Source organism: Pristiophorus japonicus, chromosome 12, assembly GCF_044704955.1.
Source record: "Pristiophorus japonicus isolate sPriJap1 chromosome 12, sPriJap1.hap1, whole genome shotgun sequence".
NCBI lineage: Eukaryota > Metazoa > Chordata > Chondrichthyes > Pristiophoridae > Pristiophorus > Pristiophorus japonicus.
In genome coordinates this window covers 71,696,170-71,716,571 of record NC_091988.1, presented here as the reverse complement: position 1 = coordinate 71,716,571, position 20,402 = coordinate 71,696,170, and the positions used below count along the sequence as shown (strand labels likewise).

Genomic DNA, 20,402 nt, shown 5'->3' with positions numbered 1-20,402 from the left:
ACGTGGATTGGATCTGTGGTGCAGCTCCAGGGAAGGTGCAGCACGGGCCAGCCCACACAGGTACAAACCTGGCTCTGCTTTATTAGGACCCAAAGTGATTACATTACATGATGGCTTGCCTTTTATACCTGGGCCGCACACACGTGGCACAGCCCAATGACCTCCGACAGTGGCGCCATCTGGTGGCTAGTAACCCCAAGCATACATACATGACAATATCCCCCTTTAAGATATTAGTAACAGTCTTTTTACAAATTGAGATGGTCTGGGGCTTTCCGTTCCCGAGTTGATCGTCTCAGTTCAACTCCAGCCTTGGGCGAGCGTTCTGAGTCTGTTATGACTGGGGGCTGGGTAGCTGATCTGATGGGAGTGGCAATGACCATGTCAGGGATTGAAAGTCCAGATCCATTGATGACAGCGGAGTCCTCTGATGACTGAGGGTAGGTTGGTTGGTCACTGATTGTGTCTTCCTCAGACTGTTCCAGTTCATCCGTGTGTCGCAGCTTTATCTGATCAACATGTTTCCTGCATGTCTGCTCATTCTTGAGCTTGACGATAAACATTCTGTTACCCTCCTTGGCCGTAACAGTACCGGCGATCCACTTGGGACCTTGACCATAATTTAGTGCATACACAGGATCGTTAAGAGAAATGTCGCATGACACAGCAGCGCGATCATGATACCACTGATGACTTTGATGTCTGTATCGTTCAAGTCAGGGTGGACAAGAGAGAGCTTGGTCTTGAGACCTCTCTTCATCAATAGTTCAGCAGGGGGGACCCCGGTAAGCGTGTGGGGTCTTGTCCTGTAACTAAGCAATATGCATGACAAGCGAGTCTGCAGAGAACCTTGAGTTACACGTTTCATACTCTGCTTGATGGTTTGGACAGCACGCTCTGCTTGACCATTAGATGCAGATTTGAATGGTGCTGACCTCACATGTTTGATACCATTGAGTTTCATGAACTCTTGAAACTACAGACTAGTGAAGCAAGATCCGTTGTCGCTTACAATGATGTCGGGCAGACCATGAGTGGCAAACATGACACGAAGGCTCTCAATGCTAGCTGTGGATGTACTGGTTGACATGATTATACACTCTATCCACTTGGAATAAGCATCCACCACAACTAAAACCATCTTTCCCAGGAAGGGACCTGCAAAGTCGATGTGGATCCTGGACCATGGTTTGGATGGTCATGACCACAGACTCAGCGGCGATTCCGCTGGTGCTTTACTAAGCTGCATGCAAGTGTTGCACTGATGCACACATGATTCCAGATCAGAGTCAATTCCAGTTCAAACCGAAGACCAAACAGGTACTGATGCATCTTTTTAACCCCATACACACAGGCTAATGCTTCTTTTTCTACCATGCTGTAGGCTCTTTCCGCCTTTGACAAACTTTTAGAAGCATACGCAACAGGTTGTAGTTTACCCGACTCATTAACTTGTTGGAGCACGCAACCAACTCCATATGACGAAGCATCACAGGCCAATACTGGACGCTTACATGGATCATAATGCACCAGCAGTTTATTAGAGCAAAGCAGATTAGTAGCTTTCTCAACAGCTCTATCTTGAGACTCACCCCAAACCCAGTTGTCGCCTTTTCTTAGCAGCATGTGCAGTGGCTCTAATGAAGTGCTCAATCTAGGTAGGAAATTACCGAAGTAGTTTAGTAGACCAAGGAACGAACGCAGCTCCGTCACATTCTGAGGCCTGGGTGTATTTTTGATGGCCTCAGTTTTCAAGTCCGTAGGCCTGATGCCGTCAGCAGCAATTTTTCTCCCCAGGAATTCGACTTCCGGTGCCATGAAGACGCACTTCGAACGGTTCAGTCTGAGTCCCACTTTGTTCAGACAATGTAGAATCTCTTCCAGGTTGTTCAGATGTTTGGCGGTGTCATGACCTGTGACCAGGATGTCACCTTAGGGACGGACTTCAGTAGACTCTCCATGTTCCTCTGAAATATGGCGCAGCCGAGCGAATTCCGAAAGGTCACCTGTTGTAGATAAAGAGTCCTTTATGAGTGTTGATTCACGTAAGTTTCTTCGACGTCTCGGCCAGCTCCTGTGTCATGTGGGCCGACGTCAGATCCAGTTTAGTGAACGACTTCCCCCCGGCTAGCGTTGCAAACATGTCATCAGCCTTCGGTAACGGGTATTGATTCTGTTTCGAAACTCGGTTGATCGTAACCTTGTAGTCTCCACAAATCCTGACAGTGCCATCACTCTTCAACACAGGAACAATGGGGCTGGCCCATTCGTTAAATTCGACCGGTGATATGACCCCTTCATGTTGGCGTCTGTCCAGTTCGATTTCAACCTTCTCCCTCATCATGTACGGAACCACCCGAGCTTTATGATGGACGGGTCTTGCATCCAAGTCCACGAGGATCTGCATGGTGGCTCCCGTGAAATTGCCGATGTCTGGTTCAAACAGCGAGGGGAACTTGCTCAGCACTTGAGGACATGGAGGATCATCCTCCGACGAAAGCGCTTTGATATCGTTCCCATTCCATTTGATTTTTTTCTAGCCAATTCCTGCCAAACAGCGTTGGACCATTGCCTGGAACAATCCATAACGGTAAATCATGAACTGCACCATCATATGACACCTTGACTACTGCACTGCCAATCACCGTTATGAGTTCTTTAGTGTACGTACACAACTTGGCATTGAATGGACTCAGCTTAGGCCTCACAGCTTGTCGAATGTCCTCTTGCTCATTATTGATTGACTTGCAATTCCATCGGTACCGGCACACCGTTAAGTTTCACATTAATCATTATCGGTTAGCTCTTTGTTAGGAACGAATACAGTCCACACACTTTCTCCTCTGATATCTCAGATTGCATATCCAGATCCGCGCGATACTGGTCATCATCCTCCGTGTGGTGTGTCGCAGCACGCTTGCTCAGTTGCGGACACATGCGCTGGAAATGCCCCAGTCTAGAACAGCCTTTACAAGTGTACTGTTTAAACCGACACTGATGAAGCCGATGATTCCCCTCACAACACCAACATGGTGAAATCGGATTAATTCTCGTTGGCAGACTTTGGGCAGCCACAAGTTTTGCATACACAGTCGAGTAGGACCTGCCATATGCAGCTCTGCCAAACAACGACACAATCTTGTTTACAGTACTTGCCGAGTTCCGACTTTTCGATGATATCTGCTTTAAGTTTTTGTCCATCGTCATGCATGCCTGGGCAATCGCAATGGCCTTGCTCAAATCCAGCATCTCCGCCACCAGTAGTTTACGCAGGATCATCTCGTGGTTGATGTCGATTACAAAGAAGTCCTGCAGCATGTCTGTCAATGCGTTTTCGAACTTACACGGTCCAGCTAGACGTCGTAGGTTGGCAATGAATTCAGACATAGCCTGGCTCTCAGAACGAAAGTGCTTGTAGAATCGATATCGTGAGATGATGATGCCTTCTTCTGGTTTGAGATGGTCACGTATCAGAGCACACAATTCCTCATAGTCCTTGTCCGTTGGACTTGCAGGCGAGAGAAGATTCTTTACGAATCCATAGATTTTCGGACCGCAAAACGTGAGGAAGACCGCCCTGCGCCTAACTGCGTCAGTGAGTTCCTCCATTTGTTGGCCACGAAGTACTGGACCAGGCGAGCTACAAAATCTGCCCAGTCCTCTCCCTCCACGAACCTCTCCAGAATTCCAATTGTGCTCATTTTTGCATCTCTTCGCCAAATGTTATGTATATAATAACTCGATAGACTGAATATTGTAAACTAACACATGTATAAACCTGGCTCTGCTTTATTAGGGCCCAAAGTGATTACATTACATGATGGCTTGCCTTTTATACCTGGGCCGCGCACACATGCGTACAGCCCAATGACCTCCGACAGTGGCGCCACCTGGTGGCTAGTAACCCCATACATGACAGATCAGGCTAATATCCCCAGCATTGAAGCATTGACCACACTCGACCAACTCCGTTGGATGGGCCACATCATCCGCATGCCCGACACGAGACTTCCAAAGTAAGCACTCTACTTGGAACTCCTACACTGCAAGCGAGCCCCAGGTGGGCAGAGGAAACGTTTCAAGAACACCCTCAAAGCCTCCTTGATAAAATGCAAAATCCCCATCGGTTCCTGGGAATCCCTGGCCCAAGACTACCCTAAGTGGAGGAAGAGCATCCCGGAGGGCGCTGAGTACTTCGAGTCTCGTCGTCAAGAGCATGCAGAAACCAAGTGCAGGCAGCGGAAGGAGTGAGCGACAAACCAGACTCCCCACCCACCCACCCTTTCCTTTGACCACTGTCTGCCCCACCTGTGACAGAGACTGTAATTCCGTCATTGGGCTGTACAGTCACCTGAGAACTTGCTTTTAGAGTGGAAGCAAGTCTTCCTCGATTTTGAGGGACTGCCTATGATGATGATGATGATGATTAAAATGTCATGAACAGGTACAGAAAATATTCAAAAAGACTAATGGAATGCTGGCCTTATTATCTGGAGGGTAGAAGTTATGCTGCAGCTGTACAAAGCCCTGGTTAGACCACACCTGGAGCACTGGGAGCAGTTCAGGGCACCACACCTTAGGAAGGATATATTGGCCTTGGAGGGAGTGCAGCGTAGGTTTACCAGAATAATACCCGGACTTCAAGGGTTAAGTTACGAGGAGAGATTACACAAACTAGGGTTGTGTTCCCTAGAATTTAGAAAGATAAAGAGTGATCTAATCGAAGTTTTCAGGATATTAAAGGGATCAGATAGGGTAGAGAGAGAGAGAAACTATTTCTGCTGGTTGGGGATTCTAGGACTCGGGGCACAGTCGAAAAATTAGAGCCAGACTTTTCAGGATATACTTGCTTTGGAGGCATTTCAGAGAAGATTCACTAGGTTGATTCCGGAGATGAGGGGGTTGACTTATGGGGAAGGGTTGAGTAGGTTGGGCCTCTAAAGGGTTGCCGGTGGATAGGCAATGGTGGATAGGCAATGGCATATAGGCAATGGCATGGATGAACTTCAACAGTTGTACATCCCTGTCTGGCATAAAAATAAAACAGGGAAGGTGGCTCAACCGTGGCAACAAGAGAAATTAGGGATAGTGTTAAATCCAAGGAAGAGGCATATAAATTGGCCCAAAAAAGCAGCAAACCTGAGGACTGGGAGAAAGTTAGAATTCCTCAGAAGAGGACAAAGGGTTTAATTAGGAGGGGGAAAATAGAATATGAGAGTAAGCTTGCTGGGAACATAAAAACTGACTGCAAAAGCTTCTACAGATACGTGAAGAGAAAAAGATTAGTGAAGACAAATGTGGGTCCCTTGCAGTCAGAATCAGGCGAATTTATGGGGAACAAAGAAATGGCAGACCAATTGAACAAATACTTTTGTTCTGTCTTCACTAAGGAAGTCACAAATAACCTTCCGAAAATACTAGGGGACCAAGGGTCTAGCGAGAAGCATGAACTAAAGGAAATCCTTATTAGTTAGGAAATTGTGTTAGGAAAATTGATGGGATTGATGGCCGATAAATCCCCAGGGCCTGATAGTCTGCATTCCAGATAATTTAAGGAAGTGGCCCTAGAAATAGTGGATGCATTCGTGGTCATTTTCCAACAGTCTATAGACTCTGGATCAGTTCCTATGGATTGGAGGGTAGCTAATGTAACACCACTTTTTAAAAAAGGAGGGAGAGAGAAAACAGGGAATTATAGACCGGTTAGCCTGACATCAGTAGTGGGGAAAATGTTGGAATCAATTATTAAAGATGAAATAGCAGTGCATTTGGAAAGCAGTGACTGGATCGGTCCAAGTCAGCATGGATTTATGAAAGGGAAATCATGCTTGACAAATCTTCTAGAATTTTTTGAGGATGTAACTATTAGAGTGGACAAGGGGGAGCCAGTGGATGTGGTGTATTTAGTCTTTCAAAAGGCTTTTGACAAGGTCCCACACAAGAGATTAGTGTGCAAAATGAAAGCACATGGTGTTGGGGCTAATGTACTGACGTGGATAGAGAACTGGTTGGCAGACAGGAAGCAAAGAGTAGGAATAAACGGGTCCTTTTCAGAATGGCAGGCAGTGACTAGTGGGGCACCGCAAGGTTCAGTGCTGGGACCCCAGCTATTTACAATATACATTAATGATTTAGACGAAGGAATTGAATGTAATATGTCCAAGTTTGCAGATGACACTAAGCTGGGTGGCAGTGTGAGCTGTGAGGAGGATGCTAAGAGGCTGCAGGTTGACTTGGACAGGTTAGGTGAGTGGGCAAATACATGGCAGATGCTGTATAATGTAGATAAATGTGAGGTTATCCACTTTGGTGATAAAAACAGGAAGGCATATTATTATCTGAATGGTGACAGATTAGTAAAAGGGGAGGTGCAACGAGACCTGGGTGTCATGGTACATCAGTCATTGAAAGTTGGCATGCAGGTACAGCAGGCGGTGAAAAAGGCAAATGGCATGTTGGCCTTCATAGCGAGAGGATTTGAGTATAGGAGCAGGGAGGTCTTACTACAGTCGTACAGGGCCTTGGTGAGGCCACACCTTGAATATTGTATACAGTTTTGGTCTCTTAATCTGAGGAAGGATGTTCCTGCTATTGAGGGAGTGCAGCGAAGGTTCACCAGACTGATTCCTGGAATGACAGGACTGACATGTGAAGAAAGATTAGATTGACTAGGCTTATATTCAATGGAATTTAGAAGAATGAGAGGGGAATCCCATAGAAACATATAAAATTCTGACAGGACTGGACAGGTTAGATGCAGGAAGAATGTTCCCGATGTTGGAGAAGTCCAGAACCAGAGGTCACAGTCTAAGGATAAGGGGTAAGCCATTTAGGACCGAGATGAGGAGAAACTTCTTCAGTCAGAGAGTTGTGAACCTGTGGAATTCTCTGCCACAGAAAGTTGTTGAGGCCAGTTCGTTAGATATATTCAAAAGGGACTTAGATGTGACCCTTATGGCTAAAGGGATCAAGGGGTATGGAGAGAAAGCAGGCATGGAGTACTGAAGTGCATGATCAGCCATGATCATATTGAATGGTGGTGCAGGCTCAAAGGGCCGAATGGCCTACTCCTGCACCTATTTTCTATGTTTCTGTGTTTCATTGGAATTGAGAGGAATGGGAGGTGATCTTATTGAAATGTGAGATTATGAGGGGGCTTGACATGGTGGATGCAGAGAGGATGTTTCCATTGATGTGGGAGACTAAAACTAGAGGGTATAATCTTAGAATAATGACCCGCCCATTTAAAACTGAGATGAAGGGAATTAAGGGTTACGGGGAGAGGGCGGATAAGTGGAGCTGAGTCCATGGCCAGATCAGCCATGATCTTATTGAATGGCGGAGCAGGCTCGAGGGGCTAGATGGCCTACTCCTGTTCCTAATTCTTATGTAAGAGAAATTTCTTCTGTGAGGGTTGTGGATCTGTGGAATTCGCTGCCTCAGTGAGCTGTGGAAGCTGGGACATTGAATAAATTTAAGACAGAAATAGACAGTTTCTTAAACAATAAGGGAATAAGGGGTTATGGAGAGCAGGCAGGGAAGTGGACCTCATTCGATGATCGGGTCAGCCATGATCATATTAAATGGCGGAACAGGCTTGAGGGGCTGTATGGCCTACTCCTGCTCCTATTTCTTATGTTCTTGTGAGTGAAGTTAGGAAACACTTCTACACACAAAGGAACTCTCTTCTGCAAACAGCAATTGATGCTGGGCCAATTGTTAATTTTAAATTGGAGATTGATAGATTTTTTTAACCAAAGGTATTAAGGGATATGGGACAACGGCAGTGTATGGAGTTAGGTCGCAGATCAGCCACAATCTCATTGAATGGCGGAGCAGGCTCGAGGGGCTGAATGCCCTCCTCCTGTGCCTATGTTCCTAACCCACAACTTCCTGACACCAAGGTGAGAGAGAGTGCTACCCACTGAGTCAAGACAAACGTGCAGCAAAGTCTCGGTGTTGTTACCTGCAGCAGAGCGGCAACAAGGTAGAACAGGGTGAAGGTGGCGGTTATGGCCATATGCCCGGCTTTGAGCAGGTGGATGGTGTAGAGGAAGAGCAGGTGACCAGGGACCACGAGCAGGAACAGGACTCGCGCTGACGTCGAGTTTACACCTGAGGGAGGAAGGACACAACATGAGTCCTCGCAGGTTTCCCGCCCTTCCAATCCCGCCCCTACCCCCTCCCTCCCTCTGCCCCCCTCCCTCCCTCTGCCCCCCACACCCCTACCCCCTCCCTCTCTCTGCCCCCCCAGCCCCTACTTTCCCTCCCTCCCCCCCCACCCCTACTCTCTCCCCTTCCCGCTCACCTCTAACCCCCACCCTCCCTCTGCCCCCACACCGCCCACTCCCCCCCGCCTGCTACCGCCCCCCTCAACCCCTCCCTCCTTCTCGCCCCCCCCCCCTCCTCTCCACCCTCCACCCTGCCACCCTCCTCCCTCTCCCACCGCCCTCTCCCCCCACCCCTAACCCCCATCCCTAACCCCCATCCCTCCCTCTCCCCTCCGTCCTCCCCCATCCCTCTCCCCCAGACCCCTACTTCCCCTCCATCCCTTTTCCCTACCCCCCCTCCCCCCCAGCCCCCTTTCCCCACTATTGGGGGAGAGCAGTTCAGTGGGATTAGTTTGGGATTGATACAGGGCTATGGAGAGAGCGGGGCAGTGGGATTAGTTTGGGATTGATACAGGGCTATGGGGAGAGAGCGGGGCAGTGGGATTACTGTTGCAAAGAGTTGGCACAGGCACAATGGACTGAATGTGCTGTAAACCTCTTTGATTCTAATAATCTTGAGTTAGTTTTCCGCTGCAGAATTCCTGTAACTATATTCATGCTTTATGTAGCAGTCGCCATGACGACAGTCAGTGAGGAGCAACATGAGCACCAAGGGATTATGTCTGAAGTGTTTCTAGTGAGGAGATAGATCACAGATTGAACCTGTGTGTGTCTGTCTCTGTTCCTGTGCAGTTTTAGCTGACTGGGAGGCTGCTTCCTGCCATGATATTCCATCTGTAATCAAGAAGCTTACAGGGCGATATAATAACCAGGAAAGCTCGGGACAGGGTGGATGGAAGCAGACTGTTCCCAGTGGTCGAGGGCTCAGGAATGAGGGGCCGCAGACACAAGATTAAATGAGAGATTGAGAGCTGGGGGGGGGGGGAGAGAAACCTTTTCACACAAAAAGAGAGTGGTGAGGCTGTGGGAAACGACATTCAGGTTTGGGCTGATAAGTGGCAAGTAACATTCGTGCCACACAAGTGCCAGGCAATGACCATCTCCAACAAGCGAGCATCTAACCATTGCCCCTTGACATTCAAAGGCATTAACCATCGCCGAATCTCCCACCTGGGGGTCAACATTGACCAGAAACTTAACTGGACCAGCCGCATAAATACTGTGGCAACAAGAGCAGGTCAGAGGCTGGGTATTCTGCGGCGAGTGACTCACCTCCTGACTCCCCAAAGCCTTTCCACCATCTACAAGGCACAAGTCAGGAGTCTGATGGAATACTCTCCACTTGCCTGGATGAGCGCAGCTCCAACAACACTCAAAGAATTCAATACCACCCAGGGCAAAGCAGCCCGCTTGATTGGCACCCCATCCACCACCTTCAACATTCACTCCCTCCACCACCGGCGCACCATGGCTGCAGTGTGCACCATCTACAAGATGCACTGCAGCAACTCGCCAAGGCTTCTTCGGCAGCACCTCCCAAACCCGTGACCTCTACCACCTAGAAGGACAAGGGCAGCAGGCGCATGGGAACACCACCACTTCCACGTTCCCCTCCAAGTCAAGCACCATCCCCACTTGGAAATATATCTCCGTTCCTTCATCGTCGCTGGGTCAAAATCCTGGAACTCCCTCCGCTAACAGCACCTTCACCATAAGGACTGCAGCGGTTCAAGAAGGTGGCTCACCATCACCTTCCCAAGGGCAATTCGGGATGGGCAATAAATGCCGGCCTTGGCATACGCAGACCAGAACTGTGCACAGTGCTCCAAGTGTGGTCTAGCCAAGGTTCTATACAAGTTTGACATAACTTCTCTGCTTTTCAATCCCCCCCGCAGTGCCCAGGTCCCGGAGATGTGATGCGATTAACTGGGAGGTATTGCCTACCTGAGTGGACGAAGGTTGTGCAGGGGTTAGGCCATTTCTTGTGCATGCGGTCAGGTAGCACCCCGGGCACGCTCCACAGGTGCAGGTAGGTCGAGATACGACTGGCCTGAATCGCAACCAGGTTCCCGCCAACACCTAGAGCCCAAACACCAAGAAACCGTCAGGGTTAAGATTGAGTAATGGCCGAGTAACGTTCTTCCACTGCTTTGCACCCACTCACCCGAGCAAAGCTGCTTTAATCTAGCCCAATATATCGAGGGGCCGAAATTGCCCCTTTCCTCAAGAGCCATGACTCAACGAGGCGGCCACGGGTCGGTCATGCCCCTCCGCCTGGTCGGTGCGGTTTTGCAGCAGTAATCGCTACCGCGCTCCCACCCCATCGGGCACGCGCGGACCCCCCACCGACCGGCGGCTACCCCTCACCCCCACACGGGAAATTGCCCAATGACACACCTTTGAAGTGTAGTTACTCTGTTGTAATGTGGGAAAAACGGCAGCCAATTTGTGCACCGCAAGTTCCCACAATGTGATAATGACCAGATAATCTGTTTTTTTGTTCTGTTGATAGAGGGATAAATATTAGCCCCAGGACACCGGGGATAGCTCCCCTGCTCTTCTTCAAAATAGTGCCTTGGGATCTTTTATGTCCACCTGAGAGAGCAGACGGGGCCTCGGTTTAACGTCTCATCCGAAAGACGGCACCTCCGACAGTGCAGCATTCCCTCAGTACTGCCCCTCCGACAGTGCAGCGCTCCCTCAGTACTGCCCCTCCGACAGTGCAGCGCTCCCTCAGTACTGCCCCTCCGACAGTGCAGCGCTCCCTCAGTACTGCCTCTCCGACAATGCAGCGCTCCCTCGGTACTGCCCCTCCGACAGTGCAGCGCTCCCTCAGTACTGCACTGGAGTGTCAGCCCAGATTTGTGTGCTCAAGTCTCTGTAGTGGGACGTGAACCCATGACCTTCTGACTCCGAGGCGAGAGCACTGCCCACTGAACCACAGCTGACACAAGTAGTTACGGATTGTGTTGCCAAGCGGCATCGCACTGGAAGGGTTCGAATGGTTTCACAAGAGCAAAGGTCGAGTGGATTGTGCCTGGCAACTCATGAGTACAACAACAACTTGCATTTACACAGCGCCTTTAATGTAGTTAAAAAGTCCCAAGGCATTTCACAGGAACGTTAACAAATATTGGCACTGAGCCACACACGGAGATATTAGGACAGCTGATTAAAGCAGCTTGGCCAAAAATTTTTAAGGAGCATCTTAAAGGAGGAGAGAGAGGCGGAGAGGTTTAAGGAGTGAGTTCCGGAGCTTGGGGCCCAGGCAGCTAAAGGCACGGCCACCGATGGCAGAGAGATGGAAATCGGGGTGCTCAAGAGGGCAGAATTGGAGGAGTGCAGACATCTCGGGGGGATGTGAGGCTGGAAGATGGCGATCTCGGTGGGCGGGGTTGGGGGGGTGTTGTGTTGGGCTATGGGCAGCTACAGGTTAGAAGAAGGAGGAAGATAAAAAAAAACAATTGGGACTTGCTCCTGATCAGCACCCGGGAAAGAATGTACGTGGAGGGAATCTGGCCGGGATCAATCTCCCTGCCGAGGTGTGAGCGGGAAGAATGGACGGTTGGCGGAGGACGAGCGACAACTGTGGATCTCTCTTTCCCCTCCCCCCCCACTCCACTCCTTCGAGGACGGGGTTTGGGGAGGGGGTGGAGGGTGGCGTGGGGGAGGGAGAGAGAAAATCAGCTGAGATCTCGAAAGGAGAGACAGAGCAGGGCTCGGAGTGTGATCCGGGGACAGTTCACGAGTTGATATATGTTCCCAACTCTTGCCCCTGGCACAGGCAAAGCAATTTTCGTGTTTAATTATAATGTAAAGTCCCTGCTCCGATCAGCCCTTCTGTGTTGTCAGACGTACATTCCCAGAGGAGCCTTCTGTTAACTGAACCGCAGAGGCAACTGATCTCTCCCATCCAACATCTTCTCCTTCAAACAGGTGGGGCTCACTTCAGTGCCAAACATTTTGCTAAATTTAGTTAGTTTAACTGAGTGTGTTTTTACTCTGGTGATTTTTTTGTGGCTGAGAGGTTGGTACTGGGATATAGAAAGAAAGAACTTGCATTTCTATACCGCCTTTTACATCCTCAGGATGTCCCAAAGTGCTTTACAGCCAATAAAGTACTTTTGAAGTGTAGTCACTGTTGTAATTCGAACATACGAACAATGACGAACAGGTAAAGACCATTTGGTCCATCCAGCCTGTCCCACACAACCCCGATACCTTGTGTATCACAACATATACACTGCACCCCACCCAGCCCCCCACACCCGAAACCCTGCGATCTCCTGGGAGAAGCAAAAAAAAAAGATAAAAACCCAGGCCAATTTGGGGGAAAAAACCTGGGATATTCCTCTCTGACCCATCTAGGCAATCGAAGCTGTTCCAGGAGATAACTCTGGCCATTAAATTCCCTGCAGTACCGACCTTCTGTAAGAGTTAATCTCCGCCGCAGCCAGAAATAAATCCAGCTTTTGCTTGAAGGAATTCAGTGAGTCTGCATTCACCACATGAAACGGCAGCTTGTTCCAGAGCTCGACTATTCTCTGGGAAAAGTTCCATCTCCTGACATCTAACCTAGATCTAGCCCTGTACAACTTAAATTTGTGCCCCCTGGACCTGCCTAACCTATTTAATTGAAATAAACAGTCAGCTGGAACGCTGTCTATTCCCTTCATTATCTTATAAACTTCAATCATATCCCCCATAGTCTACGCTGCTCTAAGGTACAGAGTCCCAGCTCTTTTAAATATCTTGATAACTAAGATGCTTTAGACTTGGAATTAGTCCAGTGGCCCTCTTCTATACCCTTTCCAGAGCCTCAATATCACCCACCACGTGAGGAGACCAAAACTGGGCACAGTATTCCAAGTGCGGCCTGACTAAGGTCTTGTACAAGGACAAAACAGTACGCCTCGTCTTGTACTCAATCGTCCTATGGATACACCCCAACACCCTATTTGCTCTAGCTATCGCTGCATGGCATTGCTCGTGTACCTTTAAGGATGCCCAAATCTCTTTCTATCTCCACCATATTCCCTGGAGAGTGTTTGAATGTTGAGCATTAGCCCTGCCCACATACATAACACTGCACTTATCAAAGTTATACATCAATTTCCAGCCATGAGCCCAGTCTCCCAACACATTTTCTGCCTGAATCAGACGAACCTCTTCTACAGTTCTAGCACTCGCACAGATCTCGGTATCATCTGCAATTGTACCTCCAACCCCAAAATCCAGATCATTAATAAAAATAGTAAAAAGCAACGGTCCCAGCACTGGTCCCTGTGGGACACCACTGGTTACCGGTCTCCAAACAGATCCAAATCCTTCTATAACTACTCTTTGCCTGCATTCTGCCAGCCAGTTCTATATCCAGCTCAATATATAACACTAATACCAGAGGCTCCGATCTTAGAGAAGCCTCTTGTGCGGTATCTTGTCAAAAGCTGTTTGGAAATCAAAGTAGATAATGTCTACTGGGCTTCCCTCATCTACCAACATAACTTTTTCAAAAAATACAATTCGATTTGTGAGTCATGATCTCTTTTTTATGAAGCCATAATGGGTGTCACTAATATGTCCCTCCCTATCCAAGTATTCATATATTGCATCCCTTATGATTCCATCAAGCATCTTCCCTATTACTGATGTTAAACAGATTGGCCTATAATTACCTGGATCTGTCTTGTCACCTTCTTAAAAAATGGGGGATGTGGGAAATGCAGCAGCCAATTTGCACACAGCAAGCTCCCACAAACAGCAATGTGACAATGACCAGATCATCGGTTTTAGTGATGTTGGTTGAGGGATAAATGCTGGCCCCAGGACATCGGGGAGAACTCCCATTCTTCGAATAGTGCCAAGGCTCAGTGGGAGGCACTCTCTCTCTCATGCCTGTGAGTCAGGAGGTCGTGTGTTCAAGTCCCACTCCAGAGTCTTGAGCACAAAATCTAGACCCCAGTCAGGGAGTACTGCACTGTCAGAGGTGCTGCCTTTCGGATGTGTCATTAAACCAAGGCGGATGTAAAAGGTCCCACGGCCACTATTTCGAAGAGGCTCAGGCGACATCACTAAAGCAGATTATCTGGCCTTTATCACATTGCTGTGTGTGGGAGCTTGCTGTGTGCAAATTGGCTGCCGTGTTTCCTACATTACAACAGTGACTGCACTTCAAATCGTTGTGGGATGTCCTGAGATTGTGATTTGTATCCATTCTGAAAAGGACTTGCATTTGACGACCATCGGTCATCCCAAAGTGCTTCACAGCCAACAAAGTCCTTTTGAAGGGCAGTCACTGTCGTTTATTTTTTGATTAATTACTCGGACGTGTCTGGAAAATGAATCTTTAATTGCCGGAGGTTGGAGGACAGTGGAGGGGTGGACAGCTCACGGACGGTTGTGTGTGTGCGGGGTTAGGGGGAATATTCCCTTCCAGCCGCGCAGCGCTCCAGAGCTCCCACACAGCCAGCTCACCCACTCTTCAATCGGGAACAGCGCGCACGCACGGAATCCTGAACTGGCCGCGCAGCCAACAAAGAATGAATGGGAACGTTGGAGCGGGGTGTTTTGTGTGTTACATTTAATTGGCGGCACAAAGCAATCAAAGATGGAACTCACCGTTAATGACGGGCGTGAAAACAGCCATGCCCTCAAAGTATGGGTTGGTGACTGTCCTATCCAAGATCAATCCACCAGCACTGAAAATAACCAACGGGAAGCACAGGGGTTTAATCGGGAATATTAACTGGCATTTCATACACGGAACCGAGTGACTGGTGAGGAAACTCCCCACATCCAACCCGTGCTGTTCCTGCCCCGGGAGTGTTTGAAGGGACAGTGTAGAGGGAGTCTTACTCTGTATCTAACCCCATGCTGTACCTGCTCTGGGAGTGTTTGAAGGGACAGTGTAGAGGGAGCTTTACTCTGTATCTAACCCCATGCTGTACCTGCTCTGGGAGTGTTTGATGGGACAGTGTAGAGGGATTGTCTTGTGTTGTTCTGTACTGGTTCTCGTTTACTGACCGTGGCTGAAATCCAGACCACATCTCCCTTCAGCCGTACCGCCCGCTCTCACCCCAGCCTCTTGCGGAGTTTTATAAATAGTCCCTTCATGCCCCCCCCCACTAAAAAATAATCCCAGTAAGGACCACTGACCTGCTAATCGTCATGGCGACCAGGACGGGCTGCCACCCGGATTTCAGGACCTCCCGGATCTGCGGGCTCCGCCTGGCGATCACCACCCATAGCGGGATCATGGCGATGAAGAGACTGCAGAGTGCGGGAGCCAGATAAACCAAGTCTGCAAACAACGGTCCGGAACAAATCAGCCCGCGACGGGAACAAACAGCCCCACAACCCCATCCCAAAAGCAACAATTCCACCTCTGGCTATTCGCCCACAGGCAGCATCGCCCGATCCTCTCGCCATGTACTGCGCAGTTTCGAGCTGGGGTCACGGAGTGGCGCCCAGTGGTGGGGACCCCCTAGACTGTCACCCAGAGGCTGCATCCTGTGATGCCGATCTCGCTGAAACCGGCCCCCAAATAAATCATTGAGAGAGCGTCGGGGAGCATCTCAGGGCTCCGCTGACTCTGCAGTAAAAAGACCTTCATTTCTACAGCGCCTTTCACAACCTCAGGGCATCTCAAAGTACCAATGAAGTACTTTTGGAGTGTAGTCGCTGTTGTAATGGAGGAAACGCGGCATCCAATTTTGAGCACAGCAAGCTCCCACACACAGCAATGTGATAATGACCAGATAATCTGTTTTTAATGATATTGGTTGAGGAATAAATATTGGCCCCAGGACACCGGAGAGAACGCCCCTGCTCTGGGTGAGAGACAGGAGGTGTATCGGAGCCAGGAATGTGGATCGAGCTGGGAGTGCACATTGCAGAGGAGACTGCAGGTTGGAGATGCGATTTAATCGCTCCAGCCCAATCCTGCGGTTGTGGCTGTGATGGCGGGAGATTGAGGCCCCACGTAAAGGACAAAGCGCGTGTACCCATGTGGTTGAAGAGCATGCTGCTGATCCCCGCCAGCAGTGAGAGCGTGATCAGGTCTCCCAGGCTCGCTGCTATTGGAGTGGCGACATTGTCCGGGTTTATCCCAAACTTCCTCGATCCAATGATCACTCCAATCATCACCAGGCCTAGAGAAAGGGAGAGAAAGGACTTGCATTTATATAGTGCCTTTCATAGCCTCAAGGCGTCCTAAATCGCTTTACAGCCAATGAAGTACTTTTTGGAGTGTAGTCGCTGTTATAATGTGGGAAACGCGGCAGCCAGTTTACGCACAGCAAGCTCCCACAAACAGCAATGTGATAATGACCAGATAATCTGCCTTAATGATGTTGATTGAGGGATAAATATTGGCCAGGACCCCGGAGAGAATTCCCCTGCTCTTCTTCAAAATAGTATCATGGTATCATTTACACCTGAGAGAGAAGACAGGGCCTCGCTTAACGAGTCATCTGAAAACTGCCACCTCCAACAGTGCAGCACTCCCTCAGCACTGCACTGGAGTGTCAGCGTGGATTTTATGTGCTCAAGTCCCTGGAGTGGGACTTGAACCCACAACCTTCTGACTTAGAGGCAAGTGTGCTGCCCACTGAGCCACGGCTGACACTATAGAAGATAGGAACAAAGCAATCACTGGATGAAAACAGACCCAGGTCTCTATAGTTCACCTTCGACCATCCAGGTAGTCACATGATACAACGATAATGAAGTGGTTGACATTGGGACATTAGGAACAGGAGGAGGCCATTCAGCCCCTTCGAGCCTGATCTGTCATTCAATTAGATCCCGGCTGATCCATACCTTAAACTTCATCGACCCGCTGTAATGTGTGCACCCATGAGTATGCTCACAGGTTTGTTGAGCTGTTGAGTTGGGAGTGGTTTAGCCAGTCACATGATGTTCACAAGACTCAATAAAACCCCAGCCAGTTGGGTTTGGGGGAATGAGGTATGCAACTGTGAGTCTGGTGGATGAACTGGTAATGTGTAATTTGATTGTTAAACCTTTGCTAATAAACCAACTAGTCCTTAATAGCAATGTGTTGCTATGAATTCTCAAGCAAAGAACCCAAGTAGCAAATACATTACATCTGCCTTTGCTCCGTATCCCTCAATACCCTGATCCAACAAAAATCTATCGACCCCTCAGTCTTGAAAGCTCCAATTGACCCTCAGCATCCATGGCCTTTTGGGGGGGGGGGGAAAAAGAGTTCCTGATTTCACGACCCTTTGTGTGAAGAAGTTCTTTCACCCCTGAATGGCTAAGATTGTGCCCCCACCAGAGGAAATAGTTTCAAAAGGGAATTGGATAAATACTGGAAAAGTAAAAATTTGCAGGGCTATGAGGAAAGAGCAGGGGGAGCCAGCACAGGCATGATAGGCCGAATGGCCTCCTTCTGTGCTGTATTATTTATGATCCTTGACCCCAAGGATCTATCCTTGGCCCCCTCCTATTTCTCATTTACATGTTGCCCCTTGGCGACATCATCTGGAAACACAGCGTCAGTTTCCACATGTACACTGATGACACCCAGCTCCACCTCACCACCACTTCCCTCGACCTCTCCACCGTTTCTAAATTGTCAGACTGCTTGTCCGACATCCAGTTCTGGATGAGCAGAAATTTTCTCCGATTGAATATTGGAAGACCGAAGCCACTGTTTTCGGTCCCCGCCACAAACTACGTTCCCTAGCCACCGACTCCATCCCTCTCCCCAACTTCTGTCTGAGGCTGAACCAGACTGTTCGCCACCTTGGTGTCATATTTGACCCTGAGATTAACTTTTGACTGCATATTCGTAGCGTAACTAAAACCGCCTATTTTCACCTCCGTAACATCGCCCGTCTCCGCCCTTGCCTCAGCTCATCTGCTGCAGAAGCCCTCATCCATGCCTTTGTTACCTCTAGACTTGACTATTCGAACTCACTCCTGGCTGGCCTCCCTCATTCTACCCTACGTAAACTAGAGCTGATCCAAAACTTGGCAGCCCGTGTCCTAACTCGCACCAAGTCCCACTCATCCATCACCACTGTGCTCGCTGACCTACATTGGCTTCTGGTTAAACTCTGGAACTCCCTGCCTAAACCTCTCCACCTCTCTCTCCTTCTTCAAGACGCCCCTTAAAACCTACTTCTTTGACCAAGCTTGTGCTCAGCTGCCCTAATGTCTACTTACGTGGCTCGGTGTCAAATGTATTGGTATTGTCTTATAACACTCCTGTGAAGTGCCTTGGGACATTTTACTACATTAAAAGCACTTTATAAATACAAGTTGTTGTTTTAAGGGATTTTGCTTGCTGCACCTGCATATTAACTTTCAGTGATTTGTGTACAAGGACACCCAGGTCCCTCTGAACACCAACATTTCCCAATCTCTCACCATTTATAAAATACTCTGCTTTTCTATTTTTCCTACCAAAGTGGATAACTTCACATTTCTCCACATTATATTCCAGTTGCCAAGTTCACTTAGCCAGTCTATAATCCTTTGAAATCTCTTTGCAGGGGGGGGAGTGGGGTTGGTGGGGTAAGGAGATGGGGGTAGGGGGATAGGGGAGGAAGGGGATGGGGGAGGAGGGGAAGGGAAATGGTGTGGAAGCAGGGGGGGGGGGGGGAAGAGTAGGGATAGTTGGGGGGGGGGGGGGATGGAGGCAGGGGCTTTATTCTGGGGTTCAGGGTCTGAGGCCAAAACCTGGGCAGGGCGCTGCTCCGGGTTCAGCATGTGGGGACGTCAGGAAGGTGCGAAGCCCTCCACAGTCGGATAACCTGCTAAAGCTCAGCGTCTCGGCTCCGGTGAACGCTGGGTGCTGAGGCGAGGTTCCAGAGCACAGCCGGTGTGGCAGGACACTCTCACCGACAAGCAATGACATCGACTGCGGGAGCTGAGGGCGGCGAAGGGAGACTGGCGAGACTGCACTGGCTCAACACCACCATCCTGTGGCAGCGGCTGGAACTGCAGCTGCACAGACACAGTCTGAGGGTCCCCCACACCCAGCACAACACAATGGGCCGAATGGTCTTCCTCTGTGCTGTATCATTCTCTGATTCTGTGATCTGACTGATGCATTAAACAGACTGAACAATCTCAGCGTGTCTCAGAGTGAGAGACTGACGCCCTGGCATCAGATCACTGGGTCGGGGACAGTGGCCAGGGCTCAGGGGGTTTGCTGCACTGGCACTGACCTTCTCAAGGAGCCTTCACACTTGGTGTTGTGTATGTATAACATAAGTATATACCTTATACATTCAATGTACAGTTACATAAAACTGCTGGATGTATCTTCACACTGTATACGCTATGCATGTACCACGAGAGGGTGCAACTGGTGGAGACCTGGGGTCACCTGTACACTACAGGCAACCAGGTATAAAAGGCCATACTGTACCCTCATTCAGGAGCTGCAATAAATGGACTAAGGTCACCACAGTTCAAGTGCAATACCTTACATCGTGGAGGCATTACTAGAGAGCTTACAGACATAATAACTGGTGACGAGATTACGAATTTGCAAGCGAAAAATGGCCAACCTTGGCAATTTTCAACAATTCGTCGATGGGAAGATTGGGGCACCTTTGTGGAAAGGCTCGAACACTTTTTCATCGCGAACGACCTGGCGGGAGACACACCAACCTCGCTGGCTGATAAGCGCAGAGCCATCCTGCTCAGCAGTTGTGGGCCCACTGTCCATGGCCTCGTCAGGGACTTGCTAGCCCCAGAGAAGACAACAACCAAAATGTATTATGATTGTAAATGATGAAATGAGGCGTGATGCCGGGTTCTACATATACGCCGACAAAACCAAGGGCAACCTCCTGTTGGAAGCACCCAGGTCCAGCGGGTTACTCAATCATGTAGCCTACGCCTCCGGGACCAATGTGATGCCCCAGGGAGCGTGGCCACCCACAGAGGGAGCTTACACACTGTCATAATACATTGGCTCCGAACGTAATCGCCCGACTCGACACTGTTAGTTGCCTTTACATACTCGCATTTGTCAATTACATCTTTTCCACGTGTATTACCGGCATCACTGTACAGAGTGGAACTGTCCCTTTAATTGTGCTGGGTTGCCACCCACAGAGGGAGCTTACACACTGCAGTGGACGGCAAAGGCACCACTACCGGTACCCTGCTCTTGATCGGCTCTACCTCTCGGGCCACCAGGGCCAGTACCTGGAGCAAGAGGCTAGCACCCTCCAGCCCTCCCAACTG

At 49.3% G+C, this 20,402-nt stretch overlaps 1 protein-coding gene across 5 annotated transcripts in view; it reads right to left on the bottom strand.

Moving 5' to 3' along the window:
- Positions 1-20,402, bottom strand: part of LOC139277328 (solute carrier family 41 member 1) — a 71,010-nt gene that overhangs the window by 5,720 nt on the left and 44,888 nt on the right. For all 5 annotated transcript variants that reach the window (XM_070895648.1, XM_070895652.1, XM_070895650.1 and 2 more), the window contains 5 exons: positions 16,175-16,321; positions 15,327-15,471; positions 14,790-14,869; positions 10,116-10,250; positions 7,967-8,115 (listed from right to left, as the gene is read on the bottom strand). In XM_070895648.1, coding sequence (XP_070751749.1) covers positions 7,967-8,115; positions 10,116-10,250; positions 14,790-14,869; positions 15,327-15,471; positions 16,175-16,321 — 656 coding nt within the window. The remainder of the gene's footprint in view (positions 1-7,966; positions 8,116-10,115; positions 10,251-14,789; positions 14,870-15,326; positions 15,472-16,174; positions 16,322-20,402) is intronic.